At 49.3% G+C, this 14,804-nt stretch overlaps 8 protein-coding genes across 8 annotated transcripts; 5 read left to right on the plus strand and 3 right to left on the minus strand.

Moving 5' to 3' along the window:
• Positions 1-369: 369 nt before the first annotated feature.
• Positions 370-1,803, plus strand: HER10_EVM0012850 (uncharacterized protein; the record flags this gene model as incomplete). The annotated part of the gene is made up of 1 exon (XM_035482230.1): positions 370-1,803. The coding sequence occupies exon 1, from the start codon at positions 526-528 to the stop codon at positions 1,801-1,803; it is 1,278 nt and encodes a 425-aa protein (XP_035335486.1). The 5' UTR covers positions 370-525.
• Positions 1,804-2,429: 626 nt separating this feature from the next.
• Positions 2,430-4,850, minus strand: HER10_EVM0001044 (uncharacterized protein; the record flags this gene model as incomplete). Its single annotated transcript, XM_035470805.1, has 4 exons — positions 2,430-4,166; positions 4,227-4,447; positions 4,532-4,553; positions 4,719-4,850. The coding sequence occupies 4 exons, from the start codon at positions 4,848-4,850 to the stop codon at positions 3,537-3,539; spliced, it is 1,005 nt and encodes a 334-aa protein (XP_035334616.1). The 3' UTR covers positions 2,430-3,536.
• On the plus strand, positions 2,537-3,496 carry HER10_EVM0006036 (uncharacterized protein; the record flags this gene model as incomplete). The annotated part of the gene is made up of 1 exon (XM_035475634.1): positions 2,537-3,496. The coding sequence occupies one exon, from the start codon at positions 2,537-2,539 to the stop codon at positions 3,494-3,496; it is 960 nt and encodes a 319-aa protein (XP_035334991.1).
• On the plus strand, positions 4,616-7,520 carry HER10_EVM0009413 (uncharacterized protein). The gene is made up of 3 exons (XM_035478901.1): positions 4,616-5,923; positions 6,007-6,162; positions 6,216-7,520. The coding sequence occupies exons 1-3, from the start codon at positions 5,780-5,782 to the stop codon at positions 6,513-6,515; spliced, it is 600 nt and encodes a 199-aa protein (XP_035335232.1). The 5' UTR covers positions 4,616-5,779; the 3' UTR covers positions 6,516-7,520.
• On the minus strand, positions 6,681-7,481 carry HER10_EVM0012238 (calcineurin-like phosphoesterase; the record flags this gene model as incomplete). The annotated part of the gene is made up of 1 exon (XM_035481636.1): positions 6,681-7,481. One exon carries the CDS (start codon positions 7,479-7,481, stop codon positions 6,681-6,683), a length of 801 nt encoding a protein of 266 aa, XP_035335436.1.
• Positions 7,521-8,186: 666 nt separating the features above from the next.
• HER10_EVM0011017 (TPR domain-containing protein) lies at positions 8,187-9,071 on the plus strand (the record flags this gene model as incomplete). The annotated part of the gene is made up of 2 exons (XM_035480459.1): positions 8,187-8,447; positions 8,508-9,071. 2 exons carry the CDS (start codon positions 8,187-8,189, stop codon positions 9,069-9,071), a joined length of 825 nt encoding a protein of 274 aa, XP_035335341.1.
• A 1,783-nt stretch (positions 9,072-10,854) lies between these two features.
• HER10_EVM0003076 (short chain dehydrogenase) lies at positions 10,855-12,057 on the plus strand. The gene is made up of 2 exons (XM_035472762.1): positions 10,855-11,087; positions 11,194-12,057. Exons 1-2 carry the CDS (start codon positions 11,057-11,059, stop codon positions 11,916-11,918), a joined length of 756 nt encoding a protein of 251 aa, XP_035334770.1. The 5' UTR covers positions 10,855-11,056; the 3' UTR covers positions 11,919-12,057.
• HER10_EVM0000132 (uncharacterized protein) lies at positions 11,982-13,418 on the minus strand (the record flags this gene model as incomplete). The annotated part of the gene is made up of 6 exons (XM_035469927.1): positions 11,982-12,348; positions 12,404-12,430; positions 12,483-12,551; positions 12,602-12,860; positions 12,937-13,168; positions 13,227-13,418. The coding sequence occupies 6 exons, from the start codon at positions 13,416-13,418 to the stop codon at positions 11,982-11,984; spliced, it is 1,146 nt and encodes a 381-aa protein (XP_035334548.1).
• Between the last annotated feature and the right edge of the window lie 1,386 nt (positions 13,419-14,804).

Consider the following 14,804-nt stretch of genomic DNA (forward strand, 5'->3'; position numbering starts at 1 on the left):
CGTCTTCACCTTCCTTATGTAATCCTCTACTCTTCACCGAGCTCGGTGTGCCTCCATCGTCAATTTTCCAAACGGTACTTACCAAATTAGAAAGTAGCGGTACGCCTCCATCCATTCCGTTATGCTACCTCCATGTAATACTCCCACGTCATCCCTTTCGACACAAAGGAAAAATCTCATCATATAACAAAGCTTGAACCGTTTTCCGAGTAAAATAATGACAAAAGATTTTAGCGTCAAAAAACCTCGGCCCTCCGTTTGGCCTCTTCTAGCGCTCGGTCCGTCTGATCTTAGTGGCCGGTTCTGCCCATGTGCCCCTATCTTGTCCAACCTCTTCGAATATGGAGGCAAAAAGTCAGAATGACGCCACCCCATTCACTCCTTTCTTGCCGACTTGATTTCCCAGATTCGAGCTCACTCATCGCAATACAGCCAATTTCTGCATGCTTCTCACATGTTGAACGGCGAATACACTTCGCACATAGGTCTCAAAGAGCTGTGAAAGCGTTGTAGAAGAGCATCGTCATGGAACACTCAACGACGGCGACTTCGGGGTCAATGCTGATGCCGAAGAAACGTCTGCTGGACCTTCCCAACGAGCTCATCTGTTGCATCGTCGACTCCGTCGCTTTTTTGAGGAAAGACAGATACGATGACGCCAGAGATACGCAGACCTTGTCGAATCTTTCACAAACTTGTCAAATATTCCACCTTCTCTGCAATTCTCAACTCTTTTCTAATATCAACCTGGATGAATCCAAAGACGCCGCTGGTCTTCTCATCCGCTCCCTCATCGAAACACCTGAACTTGGGGTTCATGTGCAATGTTTGACATTACGCGTGATATGGGAGTCAGCCGAGCAATGTGAGAAGGGATTACGGAAACGGCTTACACCAACTCAGAGCAATGCGACAGGCCATCCGGGAACCTTGCCCAATTTGCGGCACTTGGAACTGGAAGACCCTGCGGTATACTTCATGAACATTCCCGAGGTTCCTCGCATATTCACTGGCCTGCTTGCGCTGCCTCCTCTCACGTCAATACTTACGCGATACGACAACGATAGATGGGGAGGTCTCGCCCAAGTCGCCGCGGCTGGACCCTTCGCCTTGGAGCAAATCCGCTTCCACGAAACTGCTATCCGGGGACCCGACTTATGCCGACTACTCCAGCTGTGCCCCGGTCTCCGAGTCCTCGAAATCGAGATTGACTATCACTTCTTCGCTCCTTGTTTCCAACAAACCACGCACCCAGGAATCACCGCTCACCTATCCACGACGCTCTCAACACTCTGCCCGCGCTTACAGAGACTTACGCTGCTACACGGGGACCTCTCGGCTCTTCGGACCCCCGATGAACCATGTCTCACATGTCTCACGGATTTGGAAGATCTGACTGTGTTGGAGACCGAACTGCCAAGTATCTTCCGAAGTCCCGAAGACATGGCAAACGCAGACATTACTGCGCGTTTACCTGCGAAGCTCACGCAATTGACTCTCCATGATATTTGGTACTCGGATCCAAGGTACTGTCTGTACTCTTTGGCCCCAGGCTCTCGTCCTTGGATTCATGAGAGGTTGGACGCTAGCACTGAACCTCTGACTGCGATGCTGCTTCGTCTGGCATCATCATGTTTGGCCGGTCAACTATCTGGACTACGAAAGGTAGCCGTCAAGACTCCAACATACGAACACGACAGAGGCAATACTTGTGACAAAATTGCAGAAGCATTTGCGAAGACTGGAATTTTATTTGAACTGATTTCCGCTCACTCAACATTTCCCTGCCCATTAACGCGATAACATCAGAGAATGGGACAACACGTTAAACAGCATAGGCTTTGGCATAGTTTCAGTACATACTTAAGGTAGCTATAACTAGTAATCGAGTGAAATTTACCCTATGTTGAGTATTATATTTATTACCTCAATGTAAATTTAGTGTTCTATTTCAGTGCTCTATGACTTAATACTACTGCACGCCAAGTAACTACACGCCTATCTGAAAGTTTCCTTTGATTTCAGAGAGTTTTTCCCTTCGTAGTATTGATAGAATTGGTTTGGGCGTGAGTCAGACATTTCGTTGAATAAGGAAATATCATTTAGAATCCTTATGTTTGTTGGTGCTAAGAATAAACGTCATCTATGGAGATGTGTGTGCACATGGGATTACTTGAGTTGCAGCGCTGCCCAGAAAAGATTGAAGAATGTATGCCAAGTACCTTAGGCAAGTAAAACAAAAATCCCCAAAAGACGCCGTCTGAACTTGCAGACGCCAATCGAAGTGAGGTGCATGCGGCTGCACTGAAGAAGCTCTAAACCGACTTCCGAGCAATTCCCGATCCGCACAGCGGGGTTCTTGCATCACGTCATACGGGCCGAACAATAGTCTTCTCGACCATACTTCTACTACACATTTAGTATAAAACAATATTAGTACCGTTGACTTAGAAGAGGCATCAATTTGTACTTACCTCGAGCCTCGAAAGTCACTTGCTCTAACAATACTCACGCCTTTCTACTTCATATTCTCACGATGCGTGTCGAAAAGTTCCCTCTCTCACCCCCGAGCCTGGAAGAGCTAGCCGAGCAACTCAAAGCTCCCTTGGACGCCAACTACAAGCACGCATCAGTGTCTGTGGTCAATTGTCCCGACCTGCGTAAGGCACCTTTTCACCTGGCGACCGAGGGTCTCTCAGGGGATGAAAAAATCGCAGATGTTGGTGGTCAGCCGAACCTCTTTCCCCGCCCCCGGCTTGACAGTATCTGGTCCATACCAGAGATTGGCAAAAACATGGAAATGAGCCCCGAAAAGGGCAGCTTGATCGGTGCCGGCGCCGGTCCTTTCCACGTCATCGGGCAGAACAGCGAGCTTGTGCCGAATCTCAGCTGGCAAGGCGGTCTTGACAAGGTTGATAACAAAAGTCAAGTCATCCAGATCAAACGCGCCACCGGAGAAGTCAGCGTCGGAACGAGCCCTTCCGTAGACTGCGGTCTCATGGTCAACTTGTACGGTTCCCTGGGCGAGCCAGGACCGGTCCTCAAGATTACAGCAAAGGGCCGCAAGGGTTCTGAAAGGAGCTTTACCGAGTGTATCCGGAAAGGGCTGAATGCTGCGTATGGCGATGAAAGAACTGTCAGTCTCGGTGGAGCCTTTGTTGTGAAGGCAGGGAAGGCGACTTACCACATTATGCCTGATTTCCCTGCTGAGCGCGACCTACCTTTTAAAGATAGAAAGGAAGTTGAAAAGTGGTTGACCTTTCATGATTTCGATTCGCCCATTGTGGGACTATCTGTGTTGCACTCTGCGGACCCTGGCAACAAGATGGGCTTGAGGATAGAGCATACCCACGCGTTCTCTCCGCTGACAAAGAATGCTGGAGGTCACTATCATTACGAAGCCGAGGGAGAGGAAGAAATTATTGAGTACGAAGGATACTTCAATACTGCAAAAGCGATATACAGGATAGACAGCCCCGCGGATACGAAAAGGTGAAGAATGATAATATCACAATTACAATGGCCTGCTCTATCCTTCAAGACCAGAGATCCTCATCCTCAGACTCTTCGTCAGGAATATCAAGGCTCTCTTTGAATTCCTTCGTCCATTGTCGCAGTGGCTTTTCACCAACTCGAAGCTCGTCGTAGAATGACTTCAGTGGTTCCGGAAGTCGTGTCGAGTCGAGCAAACCGTCGTCGTCAACATATTCCTCCATGTAGGCGATCATGGCCATGGCGAAGGAGCCCATTGTCTTGCCCGAGTCACGAGCATAGAGTCTCAGGTAAGCCTCTAACAGTATGTGAGATCTGGGTACGACAATGGAGGTGTCGCTAGATTTGAAAGCACCAGATCCGCGACCCGGTCGCCAGGGTGGAAGCACATCTCGGTCATGAGCAAGAGCAAATGTCGCTGATTGCTTGTCTTCGAAAGCTAAGAGGGAATCGTCAAAGTCTGGTAGAAACCAGAGTGTTTCTGACTGTAGGTATAACCCTATGGTGAGCTCCGACGATTTGATGTGCACATGAAATGCAGGCGGTGGTGTTCGACGCTCAGGCGAGCTCGCAAAGCAAAGTTCCACGGATGGGCATTGCTCGATTTCGGGTAATTCTGAGATAGCATCGGCGCCGACCGAAAGCATTTGATCTTGGACGACAAAATCTATAGACTTTCTGTTTGTTAGCCTCGTTATCCAAGACACCAATGCAAATGCTCGGAATGAACCTACCCCTATGATTGAAGGCACGCCGTGGACATTAAGGAGATAGTGTCCCCAGAGTACGCATGGAGTTTTTGATGCGTTGAGGGCCGAGAAAACCGACTCCACAAACTGTTCTGAAGTTCGAAACATTCCAAGCATTTTTTGGCTATTGAACAGTGCCTGCGACTCCAGCTTGTTCTTTCGAAATTGGTGATGTGTGATGAGATCAATTTCATTCAACGTATGACCTGAACAGCATGTGTAGGTGAATATTGTTAGTGGTCAAGCAAGTTGGTTGGGTCTTGGAATTTAACCCAGGCCGCTGTACTTACCGCGGACGTGTGGAGACGCTGCCTGCTGAAGAAGATGGCCAGGCGGCTGGGCAACCTCTCACAGCCAACTTGTCATCTACAACCGACACACTCCGCCTTCGACGTCACGCTAGTACAGCAAGTATCATGCTTCCTTCGTTCCCGCTCTTCATTTGAAGTACAACATGGACGCAGCGCATCTTTTTACTTGTTTCGGAGCTTTGCCCCCTGAATTACGACTGCAGATATGGACGGAAGCGCTTTCGGTGCCATCTGTTTGGGCCGTGAATCGTAAAGCACCCGAAACCAACAACGCCAACACGAGCCATCTGCCCCTCATCATGAACCATGTTGGTCCGGCTCCCTATCTAGCAGGCCTCGCTTGCAAGGAGTCGCGGCGGCTAATGGAACAATTATACGGAAAGCCCATACATAGACCAACGCACTCGGCGGCAAGTAGTGCGATTCATTGGATCGATCTGCAAAAAACGGTCGTCTCACTCGGGGACTACCGGTCCGCGGGGGCTTTGTTGGATGCGTTCGCTTCCGAAGACTTGGCAAGATTCCGGCATGTTGTTCTACAGTCATCACGGTTCTCTGATATGGCCAGGTTGTGCCAGCGCCTGGCCAACTCATGCCCCGGGTTGTGTACGATCATCATACACACGAACCACGCTGGCTGCCTTTTCACCGACCTTCCTTATGAACCCTTGACCCAAGACATGGGTGCACTTTTTGCCAACATCCTAGAGGACCCGGCCGCCGACCTAGATTGCAGCCACTACGATATCGTCCACTTTCGCAGTCTACTGCTGGGCTATTTCGGCGACTCACCTCCGACGTTGCATTTCGCCTCCCCACCCGGAGCGACTCGCCAAGACTGATGTTGGTTCAGCCTTAGTTGTCGCGGCCTCTTCGTCACGTCTTGTTCGATGCCGTTGGTTGGTTTTATTGGTTAAGTTATTTGCCACTTTGTTGGTTCAATGTTGGGACCGATATCAGCGTATCGCGGCTTGTCCCTGTATCATTCTCGATTAGGATAGAGGTGATTGCATAGGCCCCTTGGTTACACTACGGTCTCGAATTTCGCTGGAAGCCATGGCTCTTAAGGTCTGAAAATGTTTGTTATATCAATGAACGCGCATGCTCTGTGTAACCTCTTAGAATCAATCTAGCATCACTGCACCTCGCTTCACCGATCACCAGTAACTATCTACAGTCTATCTATCCAAATATTTTTAGTGTACTTTCTTTCTTTCGTTCGAGATCATGGCTGAGAGAATTCTTCTTGAAAACGCTGCCTCTGAGGTTATCAGCATCCTGAAAGGCATCCCGGAATTTTCTCATGCTCGAGTCGCCGTGATTGGCGGGTTAGCGCTGTGGAAGTATGTTCCTACTGGCAGGACCACTGAGGTACGTTTCACCAGCAGCTGGATGACTATCAATCAGCTTTGCCAAAGATTACCGAGACTCGTATCTGACTTCGATCAATGCAGGACGTCGACTTCATTATCAACATCGACAGTGCTCCGCATGGGATTAAACAGAAGTTGCTTTCTCTTCCAAACTCACCCTTCATTCAACAGGCACAGTTCTTCTATTACAAGCAAGGAACAACTTTGGTGCAAGTTGACATCACTCCCGGATGGCAGGTCAGTTTAAACATTGAATCACGCACCCCATCTCTCTGACATTCGTACCATAGTCCCCTTACATGCCGGCTGCCGCCACAGAAATCGGGAGAATACCTCACGGTTCTGTTCCATATATATCACCTACGGACCTTATTGTCTTCAAGATCAACTCTTGCGGCTTGAGGGCTCAGGTGAACAAGAAACGTATCGATGCTTTGGATGCGGTGACATTGCTGGAACTCGAGACCAGAAAAGGGCCTTTGGCTCTCAACAGCGCCCAAAGAGCCGTTGTTGAGCAATGTATTGCAGACGTTGTGGCCCATGGCCCCAAAAACGCTCAATGGTGGAAGCAGCGTCTCGGTCTGCGTTGATTTGAATTCCGGGCTCTTGTACAATGCATAGCATGATCATAGTGGAGTGTTTGCTGTTTATTTGCTGTCTATTTGCTGTCTGTAAATTCGTTCTAGACTCCTTTGCCGCCGCAGTGTGCTGTGTACGGTCAAAGGCCACTGTGTTCAACCCTTGAGTATCTTCAATCATATCCTAATGACTTTGTTCTCGTCAAATCCTGCTGCCTGCGCGAAGTAATATCCTCGCTGATTCGCAATCAGCCTCAGGGGTTCTGTATCGCCTTCCCTCTCGACGCTGAAATCACAGTTGTAGTGCGTGTGACCAAATGCCCAAAGCTTGACTCTGGCGCTTTTGAAGCAGTCTTCCTTTGATAAATCCGTGGCAAAACCACTGGTGATGGGACTCTGTGCATGCCTCGGGTCAGACGCCCGAGCATCTCTCGTCGGACTCCAGTGTGAAAAGATGATGACTCTGGCCTCAGACGTTTCGAGCTCTGCGACTTGGGAATTGAGCCAAGAAAGATCTCGTTTGTGGGCTTCGTTATGCGAGCTGATTTCCCAATCATCGATTTGGAAAAAGTCCTGGAGCCCCATGCTGACCGAATCGGCGCTTTCAGGCGGGATGAAGGAGAAAAGGCTACAGCCTAAAATAACGATGTTGGAGTCTGGTACCTGGAACATAGAGCGGTCGAGTAGTACAAAGTCTCCCAGTGACGAGTCCTTTTTTGCAGCTGCTTGAAATTCCTGGAGAATTCCGAGAATGGAATCCCACCTTGAGTGATAGGCTTCATGATTTCCAGGGACGAATAGAACAGCGCGAAATTGCCGAAGCTGCTGTGTCAAGAAAGCGAGGCACTCCTCCTGGTGCGCAGCAACGTTTCCTATGTCGCCAAGAAGGCCTAGGTAAGGTGCCTGTGGCACGATTTCGAAAATATCGTAAGCTCTCGGGGACTCAAGATGAATGTCGGAAACTATTTGAATCGCCATTCTGAGGAAGAGCGGGGGGTTCTCAATTATGGAAAATTGTGGTGTTGGTTGGTGAAAGTTGATGTTTAGTTGCAGATGAAAACGCATCCCTGCTTGGGCCTGATGAACATAGTGTGATTACTGGGGTATACGTACTGAACACTGTGTCCAGGGGAACCGGAATTGGTACCAGTCGCTCTTGGTCGGAGACAGTGTTTTCCACCTTTCCAAAATGAGACAACGTTGAATGAACCAACACCAAAAAAATGTCAACCATTTGTACCTGATCATGGTCATCTAGACATAAGCTACCGTCAAACGTGCTCTGGGCTACATGCCTATAGTTTTACAACTAGCAAGCAGTAGCTTGACAAGTGGCAACTGAGTGGAGGTATTTGAGATGATTGGTACTATTTAACACTGGAGACAAGTGGGCTTGAGCGAGTGCAAGCTTGGAAGGAGCCGAATCTTGATGATTGAATAATCATGGGATTCTGGTGAACCTATGTCACTGAGTAGTTGTAGTACCTCAAGTCTGTGAAACTTTAACGATAAGAGAAGCGAGGGCCTTTGGCGTTTTAATTAGTATGTCCTTGAAATCGGCAATCTCCGCAATCGCCCCCTTGCCTCTTTAGGCCACGGAATATTTTCCTCTGTCAGGGGCCGCTCAAACCTTCAATGTCAACACATCACTCGCAAAGACAACCAACCTACTAGCGTGCTAAAATGTTCACTGTTCGACAGGCAATCGGGAAAGGCCTCGGAGTTTTTGCTTCGAAACCAATTCTCACGGGCCAAAGAATCCTCACAGACCAAGCTCTACTCACAATCACATCCTCAGATAGCAACTCGATCCTGCGACAAGCCCAACTCCTCTCAACAGCTGGCCGGGACTCACTACTCTCATTATCAACCAATCCCAGCAAGTCAAGCGTCTTCAGCTGGCTAGAGTCAATATGGCGAAGCAAGTCTGCTCCACAACACACAGTGTCCAACCACACCATTCTCAATATCTTTCGGAACAACAACTTCAACATTGGCAATCAGACCCAAGCGCTATTTCCTCAGGTTGCGCGCTTGAACCACTCATGTGTCCCCAACGCGCAAGGAAACTTCAATAAGGATTTAGACGCATTCACCATTCATGCTACCAGAAACATTGAGCCGGAAGAAGAAATCACAATCTCCTACCTTGACGAACATCTGGGCCTGCGACAATCCCGACAGACCGCGTTGCATGACGGGTACGGCTTCACTTGTGGATGCTCTGCCTGCAGTACGACGACCTCGTCAGAAGCCGGCGAGGTGCGCCGGGCGGAGATTCAGCGCAAGCTGGAGCTCTTCGCTCAAGCTGCTTCTGAGGATCCGGAGGACGAGTTCAAGATGATGCTTGCGCTCCTGGACGCTCACGAGGCGGAGGCTATCCGCGGACGGGAGGTCTCGACAATGTATATCGCTACCGCTCGCAAAGCGTTTGACTTGGGAAAGCGAGAGGAAGGACGCGAGCTGGCGTTGAAGGGTCTGCAGCTCGAGAAGGAGGCTGTGGGAGATGACAGCCCTTTTTATGCTGCTACTCTTGGAGCAGTACAAGCGCTGGGGGTTGAGATTTGAGTCTGTGTCAACGAAGTAGCTATGGTCGACTAAAGGCAGCAGATCTTCATACCAGAAGTTCCGCGTCTCGAGATACCCAACAACATTTATCGTCTTACGTTCGGTGCATCATTGTTCACTCTAGTCTTCATATATCATCTACAAACTCGTAAACTCATCTCGAACCTCAGAATCAGTTACCATCGACCACTCACCTGAAGGCTCCGTCAAGACCTGACTCTTCGATCAGGTGTATGGGCGACGCTTACAGCTCCCTGCTCATTTACATGGGACTGGTATTCTATTGAAGGTTTTAAAAATCGAGTAGCTTCACACCTTCTGCCATAATAAGAAAATTGCATAGGTCCGCTTCTTCGTGTACGAGTCCTAGAGGCGTAAAGCTCATTCACAGAGAAGGCAAAGTCTTTGCGAGGGTATGCAGCAACTCGGACAATGGCTTCAGCCTAGTCCTCGTGTTGGCGGAATGAGTATTCAGTGATGGAATACTCCGTACCCGCGAGATATAGGACCACCGTTGCAGGCTGGGATATAAGCAAGCTCACTTCTGGCATCTACAACAGCAGTAAAAGGGACTCTTGCCCAGAAGCTTAAGATGGTTATACCCCTAATCCTGAAGTGCAAAGCTACCGAGCTGTAGCTTGTGAGTTCGAATACCACAAGCGACCAATTTCTTTTATTTCTTCTCTCCCATGTATTCTTTTTTTTTCCCCAACAAGTCCAGCTACCCATTGATGCATGCGTTCTTGGAGCTACCTCACGTGAAGGTGAGGGTCAAAATTGTCGGGGTTCGGTCTCGAAGTCGTCACGGCCATCTTGTTGCCTTCATCGCATTCATATACTTGCCGCCTTTCGGGATTTGGCTCCCATGGCTCATCAAGGCCTGTGACAGTAGTGGCTGTTCACATCGCGGTGCCTGATATCTCCGGGAAATGTTGTGTGAGACATCTTCCCGCAGTCACCAAACGCCCTAGATTCTTATCGAAGGCCAGACCAAGATCATTATTAGCTGTACTGACTAGGAGGCGCTGAAGACGTGTTTCTGATCTTCATTGGGCGTAAACACATGCAGTGACATGCTTAGAGGCTCGTGCGTCCGGGGCACTAGGTACCTACCTTATCCGCCCATCACTAGGTATGAACAGGTGGCTAGAGCTTAAACGGAAGAGGGTCTTCCTTCTAGCCGCCATCTTAGTTTCTAACTTCGTTGGTGGTGTGTAATCGCTTGAATTTGACGTGTTTTTGCCAACGGTTCGTAGCTCCCCCGCAGACGCCAATCCGCGGAGTGCGACAGTTCCAACAGAGGCTATCTCCTATTTCCGGCCGTCATCTTTCTGAAACGTACGTCATGCAAGACCTACAGACAGAGGTACACAAAATTAGCGCTGTTTCTGTGTTTGCACGATGTACAAACCCCCCGCAATTGGGGGAACTTTCCACCACAGAGGCATCGCACGCTGACCAAAAATTGGTTGTCTTCACAGGTTTTGTTGTCGCAATGTGATTACAGAATTACATCAAGATCCATCTTTGTAAGCCATAGAGGAGAATCCCATTCGGAGAATGCTGTAGAAACTCGCCCTGCTTAGAAACATATCCGAGCCTAAAAAGTATCCGCTTCCTTGGCATAAGCTGCATATCTTTATGTGCCGCACTAGGAGCATGCTGAATCACCACCCCCCAAAACATAAGCGCCACCAACTTACGATTGGTGCATAACGTTGATACTTTGGAGTCGAATCAGCCTGTGTGCCTGTCTTTAGATTTCTAACTCCGGACTTTATGGCTTTAACGCGCGCGGGACGGAGGAACAACGATACCTCGCCGATCCCGAGAAATGCATTCGGAAGAGCCCCAACGGTTCTGTTTGACATGGGACTATAAGAACGACTAAGAAGCATTCATCACTGAAACCCATAACAGAGGGCAAGCACCGCACATCATTGTTCTTACTCTCAGTAATCCACACACCAATAGAGTATCTCGATATGTCTTCCAAGAAGATCATCCTCATCACTGGTAAGTTCACACTCTGGATCACTAACGAGAAGGCACGGGTCTTTGGTCATCGAATCGAGAAGACATGCGTCAATCACCGATCAGAATGAGAGTTGACAATGTTCAGGTGCAAACCAGGGCATTGGCTTTGACAGCGCCTGGGCCTTGGTCTCCGCATCCCCTGACAACCACGTTGTCGTCGGCTCCAGGAGCGCGGAGCGGGGTGCCAAGGCTGTGGAGGATCTCCAGTCCCGGAAACCGGCCGGCACCGTAAGCCTTTTGCAGCTCGACATCACTTCCGACGACTCCATCAAGGCTGCGGTCGAGAAGCTGACTGCCGACTTTGGCGTTCTCGACGTCCTCGTCAACAACGCCGGCATCGTCATCATGCAACCCAAGGATCGCCGCTCCGAGCTTATCGACACCTTCAACACCAACGCAGCTAGCGCATTGCTCCTCACCGAGGCCCTGATACCGCTACTCAAGAAGTCTAAGGATGCGCGAATCATCAATGTCACAAGTGGTCTCGGTTCTCTTCACGAGCGTACGACTCCAGGTGGTGCCTTTTACGACGTTCCCGCCGATGCCTACCGCATCTCCAAGGCGGCCCTGAACATGGCGACGGCCCATATGTTGTGGGCCTACAAGAGCTGGGGCGCGAAAGTTTGGGCCTTCTGTCCTGGCTGGGTCATCACCAATTTGTCAGGTGAAGACGACAGGCAGAACAGGATCGATGGAGGCGCCGAGAGTTCGGAAACCAGCGCGCAGGGTATCCTTGAGATTGTTGAGGGCAAGAGAGATGGTGAGGTTGGCAAGTTTCTCCAGAGGAATGGGAAACAGTTCCAGTGGTGATCAGTCCAGTATTGTTAGGTGGATATCAAAGTATTTGAACGCCAGGATCTCGGGCCTTCCAACTCATCGCTTGATCGATATTTCTGTGGTCCGCATAATTCCTTGTCCTTTATCATCCTGGAGAATCATGTCCTCACTCCCAGACCCCCTGCTGTCGTCTTTTCCATATGAGCTTTGATGTAGGCTATCTACAGCACTGCGCTGAACCTCGGGGGATCCAGCAAAAGTACGACCATGCATCTCGTATTCAACTTGACTGTCGTGAACTCTGTAGCCCTGGCGGCGTTTTGACGTATTTGTTCCGGTCCGTCTCCGATTCTCATATAATTCGCCGTGATAGCGGTCGCTCGATGAAATTTTGAGGGCATGGCCGACAAGAGGCTTCAAAGATGGTGCGCAAGCCGCGATGATTCCGAGGTTGAGTTGTAAGCTGTTACAATCAAGTGTCAGTCAAAGCAGATGATTAGTTTGAGAAGTAAACTGACAATTCCCAGAATTGAATACTTTGGTAACTTCGGAGTTGTCAGTTGAAGGCTTGCGAGGTGATAGCAGTACGCGACTCACAAAGTCTTGTCCATGTCTTTCCCGTAGGCTATTTGGTAGACTGACTTGATGACACCCATAGCTACCGCACTATGGACACTTAGTAAAGAAAATGAAAGCTCAATTGGGGTTCAACATACAAGTAACCGAGACTGAGAACAATGATAAGATATATCCGTGTCCTTAGCTTCATCTGCAACGTCCAAATGATGCTTACAGGAAGCGTAGCGAAGCATACATCGGTGAAGATGTTGAAGGCAGTGTTGATCAAGCCAAATTTGATGAAGAGAGTGATTGGATAGCATTTGGGTTTTAAACTCTTGTCCCAATATCCTTCCAGTGGTTGGCAATAGAAGAAGAACGTCATCCAGGCCATGAAACTATAGGCAGACACAAATACTGATCGCAGTTAGAAAAGAATCATGCGTAACCTCCAAGGTCTGTTCGTTCACAGCTCAGAGTAGTCGGTGCTTACCAATTAATGCCCAAAGAGATCTCGAGTACCAGATACCATTACTGAGCCGGAGGAGAGAGAGGCCAATCGATACTTTCAGCAATGCCAAACCAGCGATGGAAGATATGATTGACTGGAAGAAGCTTGACTTTCTCATGATGACCATGTTCTCGGCAGGGATGGTGAGTGTGTGCTTCCCGAGACCGTAGAAGGATTGCACTGAAAATATTGTCATGCCTGCCATGGCACATAACTTCCAAAATCAATATTTCACAGCCCTTAGGACCAAAATCGAACGTAAGCAGACGTACCACGGATGCAATGGCGACGTAGTCGTCTCTCCCCATAAGCTTGACGATGGCCGCACGGGTGTACACGCGGAGGCCAACGAAAAGCAGCGCAAGGGCGTGGAAGCCGCCAGTGACACCGAAAATCATGGCGGTATTACTCTCCTTGGCCCAATCCGGGTCAAGAGACGTGGTAGGTGGAGGAGCTGAAGACATTATGGCCGATTATAGCTCAACAAGACGTACATTGAGACCAGGCAAATGAAAAACGAATGCATAGATGATAGAGAGACATCGTGTCCGCATGGAAGAGCGAGTCATGAGTTCATATCATGAATGTTCACATGCAGTATGTGACAAGAAGTCTGGCATCTGTGAATGCAGGAAGCAAAGCAGGATCCAAAAGCGTGCAACGGCCGTCTCACACCAAGGATTGGTGCGCGAAGTTGGAACTGAACGGATGCGAGTTGCTCGTTCAGTTACGTTCCATTCGCTTTAGGTGTCAAGTGGGTTTGAAGTCCACCTGCCTCTTCAGAGTGTGAAATTTTCGTAAGCATGGCTCTGGTGTGGCGAGCTCACTCCTGCAGCTGTCTTCATCGAGAATCAGGCATCCGGTGGGATGGAACCTGCACTGTTTTCAGTCAACTGCTTAGCTGCGGCACAGAAAGGTGTGCCGCCCCCCCCAGCCATCCAAGTCCTCCGGATATTTTGTTCCTCTTGAATGAGTGAGGCGTACAAGATTCTGGTGGATTGATTTAAGTTGCGGTAGAAATGGTGAGTGAGGCTGAAGACTCTTGAAGTCATTCACTTGTTTTTCAAACATCATTTTCTTCAAGTTCGCTGACGGAACACTTTGGCGAATTTGTCTCCGAGCAGCATATCATCGAAGAAGCCCAGATTAACTTGAAAATAAATTCAAAGTGGTGCTCGTTACCGATGTGTTCTTCGTCAACTTGCTAGGATCAGTGGAGCCTAGGCTGCGAGACGATGGCGAGGTTATGTCCAAAAGACCAATCGCTCAGGCTGGGCTGTGAGGATGCACTTCCTTCACCAAGTATTACAGCCTTGGCTGCATGTATGTATGCCTACACCATATGTCGCCAGGTCTTTTGAAAATCTACCCAGGCCGGCCCATGTCAGTCGTCGGCCTCCCGGTCAACCAGAAGTACGATACCATTTCCCTATGCGATGTACGAATGTCCGAAAGACCAGGGGAGCTCAACTTGGCAGAAAAATGATTAAGGCGAGAGACACAGTTTCTCCACTGTTAAAAGTCTCATTGAGGTAAATGAACCGTGTAAGATGATCTTTTCCCCAGTGATCGCGGGTAAAGGCCTTCATGTGAGTAATTCTCTAGGAGATGCGGGATGTTAGTCGAGCCAGGGCATTGGAGGCTTGGGGGCCAAGGGTTAACGAATGAAAGGAGCCTAATCATTCGTCGACAGCCTTCAACCGCAGCCGCAACCGCAGGCATATCCGATCCTGGCGCACTAGATCCATGCTCAGTGGTGTGATACGGGCCGTTGTAGGGCATGTTCCCCGAACTCCCCTAGTGTGCCCGTTGGAACTAACATCTAATGTCGACAGCCTGTGGAGCCCCTA

The sequence above is a fragment of the Colletotrichum scovillei genome (genome assembly GCF_011075155.1).
Source record: "Colletotrichum scovillei strain TJNH1 chromosome Unknown Contig00004, whole genome shotgun sequence".
Taxonomy (NCBI): Eukaryota; Fungi; Ascomycota; class Sordariomycetes; order Glomerellales; family Glomerellaceae; genus Colletotrichum; species Colletotrichum scovillei.